Source organism: Protopterus annectens, chromosome 7.part0 (assembly GCF_019279795.1).
Source record: "Protopterus annectens isolate FY-2018-M chromosome 7.part0, PAN1.0, whole genome shotgun sequence".
NCBI lineage: Eukaryota > Metazoa > Chordata > Ceratodontiformes > Protopteridae > Protopterus > Protopterus annectens.
Window position 1 is genome coordinate 143,196,589 of NC_056739.1, and position 21,757 is coordinate 143,218,345.

At 43.6% G+C, this 21,757-nt stretch overlaps 1 protein-coding gene across 4 annotated transcripts in view; it reads left to right on the top strand.

Annotated features, from left to right (window-relative positions):
• The window catches only part of LOC122806293 (F-actin-monooxygenase mical1-like), a 1,110,237-nt gene that overhangs the window by 673,682 nt on the left and 414,798 nt on the right, over window positions 1–21,757 (top strand). For all 4 annotated transcript variants that reach the window (XM_044076592.1, XM_044076589.1, XM_044076591.1 and 1 more), the window contains exons 9-11: window positions 4,710–4,825; window positions 6,456–6,582; window positions 7,988–8,063. In XM_044076592.1, coding sequence (XP_043932527.1) covers window positions 4,710–4,825; window positions 6,456–6,582; window positions 7,988–8,063 — 319 coding nt within the window. The remainder of the gene's footprint in view (window positions 1–4,709; window positions 4,826–6,455; window positions 6,583–7,987; window positions 8,064–21,757) is intronic.

Below are 21,757 nucleotides of genomic sequence, written 5' to 3' on the forward strand. Positions count from 1 at the left end.
TGCAAAAACCTGGGCTGTGAATATCAGCCATGTCTTTTGGAATATGGCCCTTTATATTTACCTGAGAGTTACACTTATTTTTCATATTTGTGGAACTCAAAATTACAGGTGTTGCACTTACAGAAGCAATCTGACCCTTTACTGAATGCAGTGCTACATTCTGTAGCCTTTGCTCAAGCCATAGAACAATATGATTTCTTCTCAAAAAAATCATACGACTGCTTTCACAGATAGTAGGCATGCAGTCATGGAGATCATTGGGAGCCTAGCCCAATCTTCAGATGCCTCAGAGCACAATCTGATTGAGTCATTTGTGCATGGTCACACAGTAGGCAGACAGAGGCTGAGAGAATTACATTTTTTAACCACAGGAAACAGTTCATAGCTTTAATCCTCTGTGCTAACTGCTTGATTGGACAGTTATTACTAAAAATAAGTGTTAGTAGTAGATAAAACATATGATATGTACTTTATACAACACCTATCCAGACTGTGGCATAAGCTTCCCGTTACAATCTGAAGTCAGTTATTAATCTTCAAAAATAATCTTAATAAATATATGGGAAGTATAAAGTATGAACATAAACGTTGAAAAGCCAGTAGGTCATAAACATGACCTTTGAAACTGTGATCCTCTGCCCCCAACATGTACATCCTTATTCCACACTTGTAGCTTTGTCCCCACCACGTATACTGTGAGAATCCATCCGTACCCTGTTTGTCAGTAGCATCACCATCCACAGCGCACACACACACACACACACACACACACACACACACACACACACACACAGAGACATACATATGGACAGTTTAGAGTCAACATTTCGCCTGCCAGATGTCTTTCGAATGTGGGAAGCAACTGGAGAACCTCCAAAAAAAAGCAAAGCCAGCACCACTGAAGTGTATTTAAACACCTTTTATTGTGGCAACACCATAAAAATCAGACCGGTTTCGCCAACCTTGCCTTCTTCAGTGATAAAATCCAAAGCTTATGTCACCAATACTTATAGCACGATTAATGATCATTAATTAATCAGGCATCAACATTTAAAGCAACGACAACTTTTTGTCAGAACTGTAATCATACAAATCTACTACATATGGCCATTTAGCCCTGGGGAAAACAAACCCCCAAGTTTAATGATCCAACCCCTCTCCTCCTTATTTAATATTGCATGCCATCCAAATGTATTTTTCCTATCTCCCAAACTTTGCAAATAACCATAAAATGAAATTTGGCATTATTATGTTTAAGTGTATGTTTATTCAAAGCATGTGAAATGCATTTGGTATGAATGTCACTAAGATGTTTCGACGAACACGCATAGATCTCGAGGTCTACCCAACATAAAAAGCAGCACATGAACATGTCACTAAATATAGCAGCCAGTCTGACCCACAAGTTGCAAAGAATCTGCTGTCATGAACCTTACTAGTTTTCTTGCTGGAAAACTGTTGGTTTTTAGCACGTGTTTACATGATGAACAATGCCCACAAGGGTACTGTGCATATTTGCGATATATTTTGGATGCCAAAGTATTGTCACTATTTCTTCTGACTGTCACATCCAAAAAATCTTTGGAAGAAAGTTTAGAACCCAGAAGAAACCCATATGAACACAGAGGGCATGCAGTCTCTGTACAGAAGGCATCCTGGCTGAGAACCTCTTTATGGAAAAGACAATGCTACTCAGTGCTGAACCTTGCTACCTCATTCATGGTGTAATTTTGTAAAAATGAGAAACTCACGAATTGTTTATAAACTCAATTTCATTATACTATTACCACAGTACGATAGAGATTCTCCAGAACATTGTTCTGCAGCAAAGTGCTCTGCGCTGTAGCATCATTCTGCACTGGGTGATCTGCTCTGTAGCATCATTCCGCATCAGGTACTCTGCTCTGTAGCATTGTTCTGCAGTGGGTATTGTGTTCTGTAGCATTGTTCTGCAGTGGGTACTGTGCTCTGTAGCATTGTTCCACACTGGGTGTTGTACTCTGTGCTCTGTAGCATTGTTCCACACTGGGTGTTGTACTCTGTAGCATTGTTCCACATCAGGTGCTGTGCTCTGTAGCATCATTTTTCAGTGGGTGCTCTGCTCTGTATCATTATTCCACAGTGGGTGCTATGCTCTGTAGCACCATTCTACAGTGGGTGCTATGCACTGTAGCACCATTCTACAATGGGTGCTCTGCTCTGTAGCAAAATTCTGCATCGGGTGCTTTGTAGCATCATTCCGCAGTGAGTACTCTGCTCTGTAGCATCGTTCTGCAGTGGGTGCTGTGCTCTGTAGCATCATTCCACATTGGGTCCTCTGCTCTGTAGCATGGTTGTACAGTGGGTGCTCTGCTCTGTAACATGGTTCCGCAGTGGGTGCTCTGCAGCATTGTTCCCGCAGTGGGTGCTATGCACTGTAGCATCATTCTGTAGTGGGTACTCTGCTTTGTAGCATCATTCCACAGTGAGTGCTGTGCTCTGTAGCATCATTCTGCAGTGGGTGCTGTGCTCTGTAGCATTATTCCACAGTGAGTACTCTGCTGTGTAGTATCATTCTGCAGTGAGTGCTCTGCAGCATCATTCCACAGTGGGTGCTATGCTCTGTAGCATCATTCCACAGTGGGTGTTGTGCTCTGTTGCATCATTCTGCATTGGGTGCTGTGCTCTGTACATCATTCCACAGTGAGTACTCTGCTGTGTAGTATCATTTTGCAGTGGGTGCTTTGCTCTGCAGCATTATTCCTCAATGGATAGTCTGCTCTTTTGCATCATTCCACAGTGGGTACTGTGCACTGTAGCATCATTCTGCACTGGGTGCTGTGCTCTGTAGCATCATTCCACAGTAGGTGCTGTGTAGCATCATTCTGTAGTGGGTACTCTGCTCTCTAGCATCGTTCCACAGTGGGTACTGTGCAAAATAGCATCTTTCTGCACTGGCTGCTGTGTTCGGTAGCATCTTTCCGCAGTAGGTGCTCTGTTCTGTAGCATTGTTCTGCAGTGGGTGCTGTGCTGTGTAGCATCATTCTGTAGTGGGTGCTCTGCAGCATCATTCCACAGTGAGTACTCTGCTCTGTAGCATTGTTTTGCAGTGGGTGCTCTGCTCTGCAGCATCATTCCTCAGTGGGTACTCTGCTCTATAGCATCTTTCTGCAGTGGGTGCTGTTTTAGCAGTATAATGGTCCTGCCATTACACCTCTCCATCCTAACCTGCTTATCCGGATCCCAGAGCTTTTATGTGTGTACACATGTTGCAGGGTCCAAGCTCGCAAATTGTGTGCCAAAATAATTGGAAATGTAATTTGTCTTTGCAACTACCCATGGTACCATCTTCAAGAATTGTGCAGATAATCAGCAAATGAATAATCTGCGTACATGAGATCTGTGTAGTGGCAGACAGTGTTAGGGAATAAGCTGACAGTTTGCACATTTCAGAGAGCCTGTACATCTGAGGTATTTTACAAGCCATGCATCTTGCAAATTACATGGGACTTGCCTTAATTCATTTATGAATCATCCACCCCTTACAAATACAAAGACTTGGAAGTTTTGTTGAGGGAAAACAATATCTTGTCCCACCAGCAAGAATTTGGGTGGGGAAGAATGTTGTCTATTATTCTTAAAAAATAAATATGTATACATATATATATATGTGTGTGTGTGTGTGCGCATATGAGTATATGTGATATGTGTGTGTGTGTGTGTGTGTGTGTGTGTATATATATATATATATATATATGTGTGTGTGTGTGTGTGTTATATGTGTATAGCACACACACACACACACACACACACACATGTATATATACATGGTGTTTGAGTATGTGTGTGTACATGTGTGTATATATATATATATATATATATATATATATATATATATATATATATATATATATATATATGTTATGTATGCATTTATATATAGAGATTTAAATACATATGTGTGCATATGTTTTTCTACAGTAAATGTAAGAATTTCTGCTATCTAGAACGTCCAAGGTAAGCTCCATTAACTAGGTATCCCATGTGGGCATTTTTTAATTTAAGCTGAATGTGACTGAGTTGGTTTTAAACTTGGGCACTTGTGTTTGCCAATGTACAGGCAGCAGTTCAACTGGGAACTACATGGTCATTTTTAGGGAGGGGGGGGGCAACTGTCCAGTCACGAAATACTTTCTCCATGAGTATAATGTATTCTACAGATGATCAGTCAGGGGTGAGAAGGGGAGGAGAGGCTGAAGAGATGAACAGGAATATGTTTTGGAAAACTGGCCTATGAATGTGTCCGGGAGCATCTTCTGCATTGTGCACATGCTGTGATGGTTGCATGAATTCTCTGAGCTGTACCGGTGCTTGTGAAAACCATAGAGCTTTGTGGTACAAATAAATGTGACTTACTTGTGTCACTATTTTTAAATAATAAGGAGTAGTGCAAGGCTTCAGTGGTGAGTTGTTTGAGTGTGAAACCACTGGGACAATGCTTAGTGTGATGGAAGTGTCACTGGATTTTATAGACAGCAGTAGAAAAGGGACATTTGCAATAATGTAGACTTGGTGAATTACTTAAAACTTGTGTGTAGTCTGCACTTGTATTACTGAAATGAGTTCTATAAAAACAATGTCAAAATAAAATCAGCAAGTAGTGTGTTTCATTACAAAGTTATAAATGCTGCACTTGTTTAATGACGCTGTTACTTTTTTTTTTTGGGCAGCCATTCTGGCCTTTAGGAACAGGCGTTGCACGGGGCTTTCTAGCTGCATTTGACACTGCTTGGATGGTGAAGAGCTGGGCCAGAGGAAACCCTCCACTAAATGTCCTGGCTGAAAGGTAATGCTTACAGATGTGCAGGTTCTGCTCCTCATATATTCTCCTGATAGGTGTGTCACTGGGTCTGACACATCACGATGCCTTGTCCAAAAACATCATTAACAGCTGTGCTGAATTCATTGCTTTTCACAGGTGCTGTTGTGTTCATAGCTACTTATACTAACAGCTGTGCTGAATTCATTGCTTTTCACAGGTGCTGTTGTGTTCATAGCTACTTATACTAACAGCTGTGCTGAATTCATTGCTTTTCACAGGTGCTGTTGTGTTCATAGCTACTTATACTAACAGCTGTGCTGAATTCATTGCTTTTCACAGGTGCTGTTGTATTCATAGCTACTTATACTAACAGCTGGCTGTATTACTCAGCCATAGATATTTGTGAGACTTGCAAATAGCACCGCTTTACTGGTCAGTAGATCTGAGGTGTGCACTTTGATTTGATAGCTTGACTATTACAAACACTGGCTATATCGCTATTTTTGTGACGTGATAGTATGTTGTGCAGGGATCTTTTCTTTGTGGATACACTGTTGGTACACAGACAAGGTAAAGGATGACAACAGTAAACAGAAAGTACTCATTTTTACTTTGTTTCACTTATTTTCACTGGTTAACAGGGATAGTCCAACTGAATCAGAAGCCTGTTTCAGTGAAGATCCCGGGAGAAAAAAATCCAGTGTGCATTTAACAGTTTTGACGTATTTAAACATTTAGCTCATTGGCAGGTACATTTAAGCATACAACCCTACATGTAACATTAGTTTAGCTTCAGCATTTTTTGTTTTACATTTCTATAAGAATAGAGCTTATTTGTTTCAGTAAATAGTAAATGCTGAAATGTATTGCTGACTTATATTAGCTCTGAAGACACAGATAGAAATGGGTATGTGGATGTAGAAGCTGGGAATTAATGTGAAAATCAAAAAGCTGGAAACTGATGCAATATACATAAATTATAACAGTATGATTTAGATGCACACAACATCAAGAAACAATTTACAGAGGACCTGGGTTGCAGCTGGAGAAGGGTGTTGGTTAAAACGTTCAAGGTAGCCTTAAGGAAGCACTACTTCATGGAAAAGGTGGAGGAACCTGAATCACAACCTCAGAAATTGGAGCAGGACACATTAGCATGTGGGAATGGTTATTCATGCCTTTGACACAGTACAACAGGACTGGACAAGTTACGTGTGGCTGCTTAGTGATGATATAGTGAATGCTGAGTGCACAATAAATCTTCTGTAAGCATATTTCTATGTTCAAAGGTTGGTTTCACAAAAGTTAAATTTATTTACTATCAGTGAAGGACCATTGCTGCAGGCTGTAACAGTAGGTGATATGTGGAAAGCTTGGAGCTTATCCCTGTTTTATAAAATGTACTGAAAAGGGCCATTTTTAAGTATTGATGAAGAACTGCACACTGAGAACTCTGCATCTGAGTGCCAGCTAGTATCATGAGACTTGCATAAATGACTTGGTGTAACCCAATCTATGTGAGTAAACTTAAACCCAAATATAGCATCAGCTCAGAACTTTGTTCTTACCAAGTGGAAAAAAGATAAATCTGATTTTTATATAGGTTTGTTGGAGTATGAGAAAAGTAAGATGTCATTATGTATTCTTTCCTCAGGGAGAGCCTTTACCAGCTGTTATCGCAGACTTCCCCAGACAACACTAGTAAGAACGTTAGCCTGTATAGTATCAATCCTACAACTAGGTATCCAAACGTCATCCTCGGGGCCTTCAAACCACAGCAGGTATGACCATTCAAACATAAAAGGCACAGGAAAATAATAATTTTTTTCCATTTTTTTTTCTCTTTGTGACTAATTAAGTTGAAAAACAGATGCTTATTTAATTTCTAAAGTTTGTGATCGGGTTAGCATGACTTTTTTATGTTTAGTCAACATTTATTTGTTATGACTGTTTAATTCAAAGAACAAGAACAGTGACTGCTTTTCAGTTCACAGACTGTCACAGATGTGTCAACCTTTTTCGACAGCAATGACTTCATTATTAGATCCCAGGTTAACATTGTTGTCTCAGCACATTTCTGGAGGAAGAGTGACTCTGAATCAGTTCACAGAGTAACACTGATATGTCAGCCTGTTTCTACAAAACTAGTTTAGTTGTATTTATTTTGTGAAATGGGTACAAGAAAAGGCTGTCTTCATTACTGAGTTGGCCAGTGGACTGCACTTGGTATCCCACAATTAGAGAACGCTTACTTTCTCAAAATTTGGCGTGCTGTTTGAACTCCCCAACTGTGAGATTGCTAACTAGGTCGAACTGATCGTAGATGGTACTGGAAGCCATGTAACAGAAAGGGCAACATTGTAATTTGGCCTCATATTTGCAGTCTTGCCAGATGTACCTTCCATTGATTGTGTTGCTATGACTGGGGAGGAAAAATAAAAATTAAATAATTCTGGTTGCACAAAATGCCACTGAGTCCCCAGTGCAGGCCCAGAAGTTTCAAATCACACAAAAAATTACATAAAATGTTTATGGGAATTGTGCCAGATGTTTAGTAACCCTTTCCATTAAGCTGTTGGCATGAGAGCTTACTGGGGCAGGGAGGATTCCTACAGTATCAGGTGATTTTCTGTACAGAGCCTGTAACTTGAACTAGTTGACAGTGCATTTGTGTGGTGGCAGGTGATCTAATGACAACATCATATCCAGATGTTGGGTGAATTTTCCCTCCTCACACCATCTCCTACTTAAATATAGCAACCTATGAAGTAGGATCATGTCAGAACATTAGCACCCCATATTAGATCTGTGGGTAATCTGTTAGCATGTATGTACTGATCGGTTGGAAGGTACCACAGATGATGGGTATAGGCGGAAGATGTATTAGCTGACTGGACAGTCCCATGAAAATTAAAAATTCTACCCAGCAAATGTAGTTTCCTGCTCTTGTACTCTACAATTTAAGTTTGGGAGTGTTGAGAATCTGGTTTTATTGCTTCTCATTCGTTGGAAAGCTTTGGAAATTTTTTTCTTCCCGAATCATTGCGTGCAGAAAGTTAAATCTTTGCTTAGCCTTACCAGCAGAATACTAGAAAACGTTTTAATGGAGGAAGTAGGCTGGTTGTCTTCTCTTGAAGGAGGTAAGGGTGTAACTAATAAGTGAATCTTTTTGTTGTATCACTGCAGGTTCAACATTTATATGACAAGGGCAGCGTGAAGCAGAGCATTCCAGAGGCTCAGCCGCTGCAGAAAGGCCGGAAGGGTAAGAGCGCGACTGCAGAGACATGCAACATCTTTCTGCTTTCCTTGCCTGTTATTTTGCTTCCTCATCTGCCTGCTGATTATTCTTGTTCAGTCTATCCCATTTGGAGTCTACAGGGATCACCACCTGGTCAGCCTCAGGAGGCAGCATTGAAGTGCAGAACAGCAAGCCTTTTCCTGGTGAGAGATATTCCTTCTTTCAGTTAGAGGTGTTGGAATGTGATGGCCTCAACATATCATGAGGTCGCTTCTAACATTGAAATCTAGACGGCTACCAGTGTCCTCATCCTCTGGTTTCCCATCCTTCAGTACTGAAGTCTAGATGTCTACCATTGTCCACATCCTCTGGTTTCCCATCTTTCAGCACTGAGGTCTAGATGTTTTCCATCGCCCTCATCCTCTGGTTTCCCATACTTCAGCACTGACGTCCAGATGTCTTCCATCATCCTCATCCTCTGGTGTCCCATCCTTCAAGGAACTGAGGTCTAGATGTCTATCGGTGTCCTCATCCTGTGGTTTCCCTTCCTTCTAGCACTGAGGTCCAGATGTCTACCATAGATCTCATCTTCTGGTTTCCCATATTTCTAGCAGTGAGATCCAGATGTCTACCAGTGTCCTCATCCTCTGGTTTCCCATCCTTCAGTACTGAGGTATAGATGTCTTCCATCACCCTCATCCTCTGGTTTCCCATCCTTCAGTACTGAGGTCTAGATGTATTCCATCGTCCTCATCGTCTGGTTTCCCATTCTTCAGCACTGAGGTCTATATGTCTTCTATCGCCCTCATCCTCTGGTTTCCCATCCTTCAGCACTGAGGTCTAGATGTCTTCCATCGCCCTCATCCTCTGGTTTCCCATCCTTCAGCACTGAGGTCTAGATGTCTTCCATCGTCCTCATCCTCTGGTTTCCCATCCTTCAGTACTGAGGTCTAGATGTCTTCCATTGCCCTCATTCTCTGGTTTCCCATCCTTCAGCACTGACGTCTAGATGCCTTCCATCATCCTCATCCTCTGGTTTCCCATCCTTCAAGGAACTGAGGTTTAGATGTCTATCAGTGTCCTCATCCTGTGGTTTCCCATCCTTCTAGCACCGAGGTCCAGATGTCTACCATAGAGCTCATCTTGTTTCACATCTTTCTAGCAGTGAGATCCAGATGACTACCAGAATCCTCATCCGCTGGTTTTCCAGGTAGTAATATTAACATTTTTCTGAGAAATGTTACTTGTATCTTTACTCATCATTTGCCGTACTAACCCTTGAGCTCCCATGTGAAGATATGCAGAGCGGTGAAAGAAACAGTCATTTCCATTTAATAGTGCATAGTATAGGCATTGATAGGGTTAGATCCAGCTACAGACACATTATCTGACTACTGGCCTACCTTCCTAGTTGGATATTCATCTTTAAGTAGAGTGAAGACCCCCACTTGTAAGGACATCTTATCGTGAGGGATCTGTTCTGAGCACAGAACATAAGTAGCTGAATTCATGTGACAATTTCTACCATGCCCTCCTCCCTCCTCTCATTTCTACAATTGTATGGCTAGATGGGTTGGCAGGTAACTGATATGAGGGCTGGGTAGAGAAAAGTGAGATGGACATGACCTTCCATATAACCTTAATACTACAAATTGTGAGATGACCACACCTTTCCATTTAGCAGTGAGAGATGGTCCCATCTTTACACAGAGTCTGAGTACTAAAGGATTATGAGGTGGCCATGCCTTTCCATGAGCCTAAATACTTCTGGAGTAAGAGATGGTTGTGGCTTTCCATGGAACATGAATACTACAGGAGTATTTAGCGGTAATACTTTTCCACATAGTCTGAATACTACAAGAGTATGAGATGTTGATGGCTTTCCATGGACTTAAATATTACTAGTATATAGGTTCATAGGTTGGTACTAGGCTATCGGCCCTAGGGCCTATACAAGCCTAGCCATAACAATTCCCTGGCTATTTCTTCCCACACTATTTACTTCCCTGGACCCCTGTCTAGCAAGGCGACTGACGTGATCCCCGGGGTGAATTTCTTTTCTCCCATCCAATCATCAAGGTTCCTTTTGAAGAGGGCCAAAGAGGTGCTCTGCTTGACATGTATGGGCAGTCTGTTCCAGAGTCTGGGGAGTCTCTGGGTCAGGAACCTATCCCTCCAGCATGTTTTGTTTATTGTGATGACAATATTTAAATCCCTGGAGCGTGTGGCTCTGAGGGATTGGGATTTCTTTAAGTGGAGCATGTCTAACAGCTCTGGGTTTGACAGGGCCTTGTATGTTAAGCAGAGATTGGCTCGAAGTAGATGATATGCGACAGAGTATAGCTGGAGTTTTTTAAGGTGGTCAGCATAGGTCATCTGCTTTAGGCCTGTGATTCTTTTAGTGAGGTATTTCTGCGGCCTTTCCAGTGGTTGCAGATGCCCTGAAAGGTACATGCCAAATGGGGCGTTGTATTCTGTAATGGGTCTAATGAGGGATGAGTACAGTGGGACAATGACCTCCTTTTTTTGGATGAAAAGCCATTAGTGATGAGGTGTGCCACATAGAAGGATTTCCTGATTGTTGTGGCGGTGTGGTTATTGAAGGTGAGACCACTGTCCACCTGTGTCCCTAAGTCTCTTATCACACTTTCGGTGTTTAGTGTACTGCCACCTATGTGATAATTCACGGGTACATGTTTTTTCCCAAAGGGGATAACTATACATTTTTTGGCAGTGAGCTTGAGCCCATGACTCTGGCACCAAGCATCTGTTTCTATAAGGCCCTTTTGTAGAATATCCACATAATTTGGGGATTCAGTAATGGCTCCCAGTTTGCAGTCATCTGCAAACTTTGTTAGCCAGAGTCCCTTAGTGTTGGCCTGTACTCCAGAGAAGTAGATGCCAAACAAGAGAGGTCCCAGGACTAAACCCTGAAGTACTCCATTTGTCACTTGTCTGGAGCTGGATTTGGAGTCAGCTACTTTTACAGTGTGGGATCTGTCAGTAAGCCAGTTGGCAACCCATCGAGTGATGTAGGGATTAATGCCCAGCTTAGTAAGTTTATCTATGATTCCAGAGTGGGGGATGGTGTCAGAGGCCTTGGCGAGGTCTGGATAGGCTGCGTGGACTGCCTTACCCTCGTCCACGGCTCTGGAGACTGATTCAAAGAAGTCAGTAAGGTTCAGGAGACAAGATCAGCCCTTCATGAACCCAAACTGGGTGGGGTCCAGTGTTTTAAGGTTGCCAATGTCTTTGTTTATAAGTTCCATGATAATACGTTCCATGGCCTTGCAGATCAGGCTCATCAGACTGATGGGCAGGTAGTTCCCGGGATCCAAGGTGGATCCCCCCTTGTGGAGTGGGATAACTGTAGCTGTGCGCCACTCAGTGGGCATGAAGCCTGAGGTGAGGGTATGATTAAACATGACACTTAGGTGAGGTGCCAGTTCATTTTGTAGTTCATGTAGTACACAGCCCGGGATGTCATCTGGTCCCATGGATAGGTTCATAGGTTCATACTAGGCTATCTGCCCGAGGGCATTTGCAAGCCTAGCCCATCGTTTTGTGGCTTACGCCACCCCTTTAGTATGGGGAACTATACCCATTATTTTGCTGTGCCTCTGTCGAGCAGTGACACTGAGGTAATCCCTGGGGTATATCTGCGATCTCCCATCCATTGGTCAAGATTTCTCTTGAACAAGGCCAGCGAGGTGCTCTGCCTCACATGTACCGGGATTTTGTTCCACAGCATAGGGAGTCTTTGGGTGATTAATCTATCCCTCCAGCACGTCCTATTAATAGCCGTGTCAAGGTTTAAGTCTCCCGCCCTTGTGGCTCTGATGGATCTAGATTTTTTGAGGTGAAGCATATTCATCAAATCTGGGTTTGACATGGCCTTGTATGTTAGGCAAAGGTCACCTCTGAGCAAGCGTGCGACTGAATAGAGCTGGAGTTCTTTCAGTCGGGCAGCATAGGACAGATTTTTGAGACCCTTTATCCTTTTGGTGAGGAACTTTGTGGCCTCTCCAGCTGCTGCAAGTGTCGGGTCAGATACATTCGAATGGGGCATTGTACTCAATCATTGGTCTGATGAGTGATGAGTAAAGGGAGACTATGACCTCCCTTGATCTAGATGAGAATCCCTTCATGATAAGGTGGGCAATGTAGAAGGTCTTCCTAACTACTTTAGCTACATGGGTGTCGAATGACAGACTACTATCAACCTGGGTCCCCAGGTCCCTGATAACTTCTTCTGTGCTCAGTGGATTGCCACCTATTTGGTAGCTAGGGGTAACCTTGTTTTTCCCGAAGGGTATGACTATGCATTTTTTGGCATTTAACTTTAGGCCGTGGCTCTGGCACCAGTTATCCATTTCTTTGAGACCCTTCTGAAGGATATTTGTGTCAGATGTGTTTTCTACTATGGCGCCCAGTTTGAAGTCATCTGCAAACTTTGTCAGCCATAACCCTCCTGTGTTTGCTTGTACTTCGGAAAAGTAGATGCCAAACAAGAGTGGGCCCAGGACTGAGCCCTGTGGGACACCACTTGTGACAGGCTTTGAGTCTGACATGGCACCAGCAACTCTGACCCTGTGGGTTCTGTCACTCAGCCAGTTTGCAACCCATCTTGTGATGTATGGGTTGACATTTAAGCTGATGAGTTTTTCAATGATACCCGAGTGGGGTATTGTATCGAAGGCCTTAGCCAGATCGAGGTAGGCTGTATGGACTGCCTTTCCTCATCAGTGGCTTTGGTGACTGTTTCAAAAGTCAACCAAGTTTAAAAGGCATGATCTGCCTTTGACAAAGCCAAACTGGGTTGGATCCAAAGTCTGCAAATTCCCTATGTCTTTATTTATGAGGTCCATTATGATCCTCTCCATGGCTTTGCAGATAAGGCTTGTCAAGCTAATGGGCCGGTAATTTCCAGGGTCGGTGGAGGCACCGCCTTTGTGAAGTGGTACCACAGTTGCACTGCGCCACTCCTAGGGTACGTATCCAGAGGTAAGACTTTGATTAAACAGCTGTCCTAGCTGTGGGTTTAATTCCTCATTAAGTTCGTGGAGCACACAGCCGGGACAACATCAGGTCCCATGGATGCTGTGTTTTTGCTTTGGAGAGAGCAGTTCTCACTTGGGCGCTGGAGATGTTTGGGGGCTGCAATCGTTTGGTATAGATATCTCTCCTTTTGGGAGAAGTTTGCACTGAACCTGTCAGCCAGTATGTTGGCAATGTCTGTAGGATCAGTAATCTTCACATCATTTTGAACTAGCTCTGAGCATATCTGGGAGTTTCCTCCCAGGTTTCTAACATAGCTAAAGAAGGCCTTATGATTGTCTTTTGAGTCTTTAGCTATTTTTCTCTCAAATTTGCTTTGGATGATTTTATGAGAACTCTTAGTTTTTACTTATAGTGATCAAGGGTGTCTTACCTTTTAAGGATTTTGCTCTATCTTGTAGTAGCTTCCTCCTTTTGTTGTAGAGTTTGTTTATGGCTGGGGTCCACCAGACTGGACGCTTGCCTTTGGTACAAAGAGTCTTTGTTTTGCTTGGGATTGCCTTATCCATGCAGTCCTGCAGGTGCTGGTAGAAGGCATTTGTAAGTGATTCAGCGGCTTGAGTACTGTTTTCCTTGCCTCGGGGCCTTAAAGGAGACCACACTAGTCTTTAGAAGTGTGAAGTCGGCTTTTGAGAAGTTCTTTACTGTGGTCTTTTTATTTCAGGTGGGGTGGGATGAGGACCGCCAGCGAGATTAGTTTGTGGTCTGATCTCACCAGTGAGGGGTACACCTCCGGTGTTGAACATTGTGCTCCCATGTTCGTGATGATGAGATCAAGTATGTTATCTCCTCTTGTGGGGATGGTGACTAGTTGTTCCATGGCATTTGAGTTTATGAATTCCAGGAACTTTTGGGCTAGGGTGTTTGGGCTTGAGTAGTGTTCCCAGTCTATATTAGGGTAATTGAAGTCACCTAGTATGATGGTGTTTGGTGATACATTTATCCCTCAGTGTTTTCAGGAAGGCCATGTGAGGTTCCTGAGTTTGTGAGGGTGGCCTGTAACATGCTACAATTTGCAGAGCAGTCTTGCCTATGGTTAATTGCACCTGGATGGTCTCCGATGCATCGTCGTTGCCACCAGTCTTGAGGTGTGGGTGTCCTTGATGAATATGGATACCCCTCCTTTCTTGGTATTGTCCGGATTTTGGGGCCGGAACGCATGATATGAGGTAAAACCTGATAGCTGGGGTGCTCTCAGGAGCCTTGAACCAGGTTTCTGTCACAGCACAGACATCAAGTTCTCCATACTGAGAAGGGCCTCGAGTGCGTGCATTTTGAGATTTAGACTTCTGGCATTGAGCAGCATTACCCTTAGTTTTTTTCCTTTTTTGTGTTCTAGGGTGGTAAGTTTAGAATTTGAGCCTTGCCTAAAAAGGCACTATGGGGGTGGCAAGAGCCTTTGCCAATATCCGGAATCCCAGGGGTGACAGGTGCAAGCCGTCCCTTGCGAAGCAGCGTGGCTTGTCCAGTATGTCATCCCAGGCAGACAGACACTGGATCCCCTTTGAATGACACCAGTGTTTAAGCCAATTGTTAAAGCTGATCATCTTATCTCTGTATTGTGGCATCATTCTTGGTGAAGGTAGGATACTGCTCAAGGTCAGGGTCATACCTGCCTGGGCTACATAATCAGAGAGCTCCTCAATGTCTCTTTTCATGTAGTCCAAGGAGGTACGTCTCAGGTCGTTTACACCAGCGTAGACAATGACTGAGTCATATTTGTACCTGCTGTTGAGAGACCTGAGTGCTTGCGTTATGTGGCGGATTCTAGCACCCGACAGGCAGCTTACTGTGACCTTCTCCTTACTCAGTCTGGTGAGCGGGACATCAGTGTGTCTGACTATGGAGTCACCAATGACTAGTGTGTCTGGCATTGTGTTTGGCCTTAAGGGCTGTGACTGTTTGACACTCTGACTGTGAGGTCTATGTGCTGCAGGTGTTGTGTTCTGAGGTGGTGGTTGTTTGGGTGTCTGCTTTGGTGGCCTCTGCTGTTTTGGTAGATTTTTGATCAGAGCCTCCGAGTATGTCTTTGTGTGTTTATGTGTATGATTTGAGGTTGTAATGGTACTATGTGAGACTGGGTCTATAGTGTGTGTGGTAACCTTCTCCTCCTGACTGGTCTTGCCAGTCCTATGTTGAGAGAGCTCAGCCTCCAGTTTGGCCGTATAGTTGCATCTCTCGCATGTATTTGTGTTTTGTGGGAGGAGGAGAGGGTTGTCTGTGTACATGAGGCAATTGTAACATTGCCTCAATATTCCCAGGTTCACCAGCTGAGCAGGAGAGGACACTAGCAACTGATCCCTCGACATGCTAGAAGGAATAGACAAAAAAAACTTTAAAAAGATTCCGGGGACGTGGGTGACCGAGAAATGGGGGTTGCCTTTTGGGGTACTATCTATGACAAGAGTGCCGTATCAAGGTAATAAGTACTGTAGGAGCAAGTGCTACGTTTAACAGATAGAGAATAGTCTACTTGGAGTCAAGTAGAGATGATCTTTTAATTATAGGATACGCTGATTAGATCAGTAGTATAGTTCGAGGAAGGTAGTTTTAAGGGAAAATTTGAAGAGTGGACTTTAGGTAGCCTGAATAGTTTAAACCTGCTTAACCGAGCTGCCCTAGTGTGCAACAGTGGCAACTCCGCTAAATCAGCTAATGCGCTAAAGCGTGCTTTATAGCAGGGGGCTGGAAAAGACAGGAAATGACCCAAAATGGCCAATAAACTACAAGTTACTGCCTTAAACCACTCCTCTGAGGACAAATGAAGGAGTTATGGAAATGACCCCTAGTGGCCAATAAAACTACAGTTTCAAGTCAGTAACCACCTCTACGGGGGGCAGGGAAGCTGCTCAATGTTAGTCACTGCCACTGATGAACACAGAGACCCTCCTTCAGCCCAAGCAAAATGCTGTATTCTTAGCTTTGGAGAGTGCATTTTTTACCTGTGTGGTCATTATTACCAGAATTTGGCAATCTTCCAGTATTGAGATGGGCCATTTAGGGGGTGAGAGGGGGGTGAAGTTGGCACTGAATCGATCTGCCAGGATATTGGCAATATCCTTGGGATCAGTATATTTAATGCCATTCTGTTGTAGCTCAGTCTGAGCATTGCCATTTAGATTCTTGACATAGTTATAGAATGCCTTGTGGTAATCTTTGGCAATTTTATTTTAGTAACTAGCTTTGGAGGATTTTAAGAGGGATCACAGCTTCTTACTGAGGCTGATAAGGGAGTTTTTTGCATCCTGGGATTTTCCTCTTTTCTGCAACAGTTTTTTCCTTTTGTTGTAAAGTTTGTTTATGGCAGGGGACCACCAGATTGGCTTCCTTTTTTTGGAGGAAAGCATCTTGGTTCTATTTGGAATAGCACAATTCATGCATGAGTGGATGTGCTCGTACAGTGCCTTAGTGTAGGACTCAGCAGTCGAACTTTCAGCTCCCGTCTGCATGGGTGTCATGAAGTTTGTCACTTCTGACTTGAGTAGCATGAAGTTGGCCTTGGAGAAGTTTTTTATGGAGGTTTCCTTACTGGGGGTGGGGGTGAGATGTGGATGTTAAGGGTGATTAGCTTATGGTCTGACTTGACCAATGAGGGGGTGACCATAGGTGTGGAGCATAGATTTCTCATGTTGGTAATGACCAGATCTAGGATATGGGAGCCCCTGGTGGGTCTATGGATTAGTTGATCCAGGGCATTGGAATTTATGAATTCCAAGAACCGTTGGGCAAAGGTGTTGGTGCACGAGTAGTTTTCCCAGTTAATGGCAGGGTAGTTGAAATCACCCAGTATTAGGGTGTTTGGTTGTATATTAATATTTTCCAGTATGTTTAGAAAGGTGTGTTGAGAATCTTGGGGCATGGTGGGGGATCTGTAGCAAGCTACAATTTGGATTGCAGTCTTATCTAGTGTTAGTTGCACCTGGAGAATTTCAGACACATTATTTTGGGCAACTAACCTGGTGGTGTGAATATCCTTGGTGAATATGGACACTCCTCTACCTTTAGTATTTTGATCCTGGTTTGGTAGCCAAAAAGTGTGGTAAGAGTTCTGGCCTGGTATTGCAGGCATGCTCTCTGGAGCCTTGAACCAGGTCTCAGTTACTGCAACAGATATTGATGTTCTCCATTTTTAGGAGTGCCTCAAGAGCATGCATTTTGAGGTTTAGACTTCTAGCATTGAGTAGCATTACCTTCAGATTTTGCATGCTTGAACCTGTTACGGTGGTGGTTTTGTCCTTTGAACTTTGCCTAAAAAAGGCACTATAAGGGTGGCAAGAGTCTTAGCCAGTGACCTGAATCCCAGGGACAGACCATCTCTGGCAAAGTATCATGGTCTGTTGATCATGTCGTCCCAGGCAGACAGATACTGGATCCCCTTTGAATGACACCAGAAGCTTAGCCAATTGTTGAAGTCAATCATCTTGTCCTTATGTTGTGGTATAATTCTGGGCAAAGGCAGGATGCTACTCAGGGCTAGGGTCATACCAGCCTGGGCCACATGATCCGAGAGCTCTTCCATGTCTCTTTTCATGCAGTCCAGGGAGGTACTTCTCAAGTCATAATTGTACTTGTGGAGTGACTTGAGTGCATGAGTTATGTGGCAAATCCTGGCACCCGGCACGCAGCTCACTGTAATTTTCTCCTTGTTCAGCCTGGTGAGTGGGACATCAGTAGTCACCTATGACTAAAGTGTTAGGTACGTTGTCTTGCCTTAGGGGCTGTTGCTGGGTGGCACACTGGTGTTGTGAGCTATGTGACACTTTGGTTGTGATTGGTGTTTGCGTTTCAGCTTCGGAGGTCCTTGTTGCTTGGGCAGGTTACAGTTAAGGGCCTCCACATATGTGGATTTAGTGCTGCTATGTGTGGGTGTTGGTGGTGTGAGTTTAGAAGGGCGTGTTGCTTGAGGTGTACTGCAGGTGTTAACCTTCTCCTCTTGACTGTCTAGCACAATCTTGGGTGGAGAGAGAGCATTGCTTCCAGTTTCGCGATATAAGTGCATCTCTCACAGGTTGTAGTATTGGGTGGTAGGAGGAGAGGGTTGTCTGTGTACATGAGGCAATTGCTGCATTGCCCCAGTATGCCCGGATTCACAAGGTGGACAGGGGAAATCACCGGAAGCTGACCCTTTGATATGCCTGGTTTGGTTCTTTTCTTTTTTTATAAAGTACAGGAGCTGTTTCCCTTTACCTTAGCAAGTTACTTTGCAATTATAGGCTGTTTAGTGCTTATGATTAATTTCTCCTTATTAATACAGAGAGTTGAGTGCTTGTATCAGTTTAAGGCTTCCTAGTGCTTTCCAGCAGGTATTAGAGCAAGTGCTAGTCACAGGGATGCTTAAAGGTAAGATAAAAAAAATGGTTTATCCTAAACCCTGCAATGTGCACTGGAGGAGTTAGATGTGAAAGTAGTTAATTTAAGTTTCACCTGTCTAAAAACTTAAGTTTTAGTGAAGAGTCACTATTTTTAAAACAGCAAGATAGATTGAAAGGGGGTGATTACTTTTGTATTCCGGTACTATGGAATACAGTAGAATGGCCAATAAATTTAAATAGTTGAAGGGGAGTGATTTCAAAAATGAATTTTGTGATTACTCACACAAGCCAGTGAAAGCAGAGAGGAAATGAGATATATGGTCAAATTAGCATAAGAGGCAGGCAACTAGAAAGACAGTGGCATTTAAGAACATGACAGTGACAGGGTGGGGGTGGGGATTTCTGCCTGACTCACAAGAAACTGTCTTTTTCATTGTAGCCTAAATACTATAGTAGTATGTGATGACCTAATACTACAGAATGTGAGATGACCATGCCTTTTCATTGTCATCTCACATTCTGTAGTATGTGATGACCTAATACTACAGAATGTGAAATGACCACGCCTTATCATTTAGCCTAAATACTAAGAAGTAATAGATGGTCACATCTTTGCATCTAGTCTGGGTGCTAAAGGATTATGAGATGACTATGCCTTTCCATGAGCTAAATACTTCTGGAGTAAGAGATGGTCATGCCTTTCCATAGAACTTGAATACTACAGGAATATTTAAAGTTAAAACCTATCCATCGAGTCTGACTGCTGCAGGAGTATGAGATGGTAACATTTATCAATGGAGTGTGAACACTACAGGAGTATGAGATGGTAACAGCTTTCCATGGACCAAAACATTACACATGTATATGATGACTGTGTCTTTCATTGAAGTCTAAATGCTGTAGTGGTATGTGATGACCTTGCCCATCCATGGAACTTGAATAGGTCCGCATTGAAATGCTGGCACTCATAATGCCACACCTCAAAAAAAAAAAAAAACCCGAAATGACCAACAATGCAGGAGAACAATTATCAGATATCTGTCTTCTCCTTTAAACTTTTTTTTGCAGGGGGATAAGCTCCCCACACCCCTTGAACTTATATATACCACCTCTGAGATTGGTATACCTCAGAGAAAAGGGAATACTCTGAGAAATGGCCTTCTCAGACTTATTAAGTCTGTTTTGGGGTACTTAGTCTACGTACTGTAGGACAAGTGGAAATGGGTCCCAGCATTTAAAATGGTTACTAACAAGAATAATTCAAGAGTGTTCAATGGTTGTGCATTTCCATGGAGTCTGCAAGCTACAGCGGTATGAGATGGCCATGCCTTTCCATGGAGCCTGCAAACTACAGTGGTATTAGCTGGCCATGCCTTTCCATGGAGTCTGCAAGCTACAGTGGTATGAGATGGCCATGCCTTAACATGAAGTCTGCAAACTACAGTGTTATAAGATGGCCATGCCTTTCCATGGAGTCTGGAAACTACAGTGGTATGAGATGGCCATGCCTTTCCATGGAGTCTGCAAGCTACAGTGGTATGAGATGGCCATGCCTTTCCATGGAGTCTGCAAGCTACAGTGGCATGAGATGGCCATGCCTTTCCATGGAGTCTGCAAGCTACAGTGGCATGAGATGGCCATGCCTTTCCATGGAGTCTGCAAACTACAGTGGCATGAGATGGCCATGTCTTTCCATGGAGTCTGCAAACTACAGTGGCATGAGATGGCCATGCCTTTCCATGGAGTCTGCAAACTACAGTGGTATGAGATGGCCATGCCTTTCCATGGAGTCTTTAAACTACAGTGGTATGAGATGGCCATGCATTTCCATGGAGTCTGCAAGCTACAGTGGCATGAGATGGCCATGCCTTTCCATGGAGTCTGCAAACTACAGTGGTATGAGATGGCCATGCCTTTCCATGGAGTCTGCAAACTACAGTGGTATGAGATGGCCATGCCTTTCCATGGAGTCTGCAAACTACAGTGGTATGAGATGGCCATGCCTTTCCATGGAGTCTGCAAGCTACAGTGGTATGAGATGGCCATGCCTTTCCATGGAGTCTGCAAGCTACAGTGGTATGAGATGGCCATGCCTTTCCATGGAGTCTGCAAACTACAAGAGTATGAGATGGCCATGCCTTTCCATGGAGTCTGGAAACTACAGTGGTATGAGATGGCCATGCCTTTCCATGGAGTCTGCAAGCTACAGTGGTATGAGATGGCCATGCCTTTCCATGGAGTCTGCAAACTACAAGAGTATGAGATGGCCATGCCTTTCCATGGAGTCTGGAAACTACAGTGGTATGAGATGGCCATGCCTTTCCATGGAGTCTGCAAACTACAGTGGTATTAGCTGGCCATGCCTTTCCATGAAGTCTGCAAACTACAGTGGTATGAGATGGCCATGCCTTTCCATGGAGTCTGCAAACTACAGTGGTATGAGATGGCCATGCCTTTCCATTGAGTCTGCAAACTACAGTGGTATGAGATGGCCATGCCTTTCCATGGAGTCTGCAAACTACAGTGTTATGAGATGGCCATGCATTTCCATGGAGTCTGGAAACTACAGTGTTATGAGATGGCCATGCCTTTCCATGGAGTCTGCAAACTACAAGAGTATGAGATGGCCATGCCTTTCCATGGAGTCTGCAAGCTACAGTGGTATGAGATGGCCATGCCTTTCCATGGAGTCTGCAAACTACAGTGTTATGAGATGGCCATGCCTTTCCATGGAGTCTGCAAACTACAGTGGTATGAGATGGCCATGCCTTTCCATGGAGTCTGCAAACTACAGTGGTATGAGATGGCCATGCCTTTCCATGGAGTCTGGAAACTACAGTGGTATGAGATGGCCATGCCTTTCCATGGAGTCTGGAAACTACAGTGGTATGAGATGGCCATGCCTTTCCATGGAGTCTGCAAACTACAGTGGTATTAGCTGGCCATGCCTTTCCATGAAGTCTGCAAACTACAGTGGTATGAGATGGCCATGCCTTTCCATGGAGTCTGCAAACTACAGTGGTATGAGATGGCCATGCCTTTCCATTGAGTCTGCAAACTACAGTGGTATGAGATGGCCATGCCTTTCCATGGAGTCTGCAAACTACAAGAGTATGAGATGGCCATGCCTTTCCATGGAGTCTGCAAACTACAGTGGTATGAGATGGCCATGCCTTAAAATGGAGTCTGCAGACTACAGCGTTATGAGATGGCCATGCCTTTCCATGAAGTCTGCAGGCTACAGCGTTATGAGATGGCCATGCCTTTCCATGGAGTCTGCAAACTACAGTTGCATGAGATGGCCATGCCTTTCCATGGAGTCTGCAAACTACAAGAGTATGAGATGGC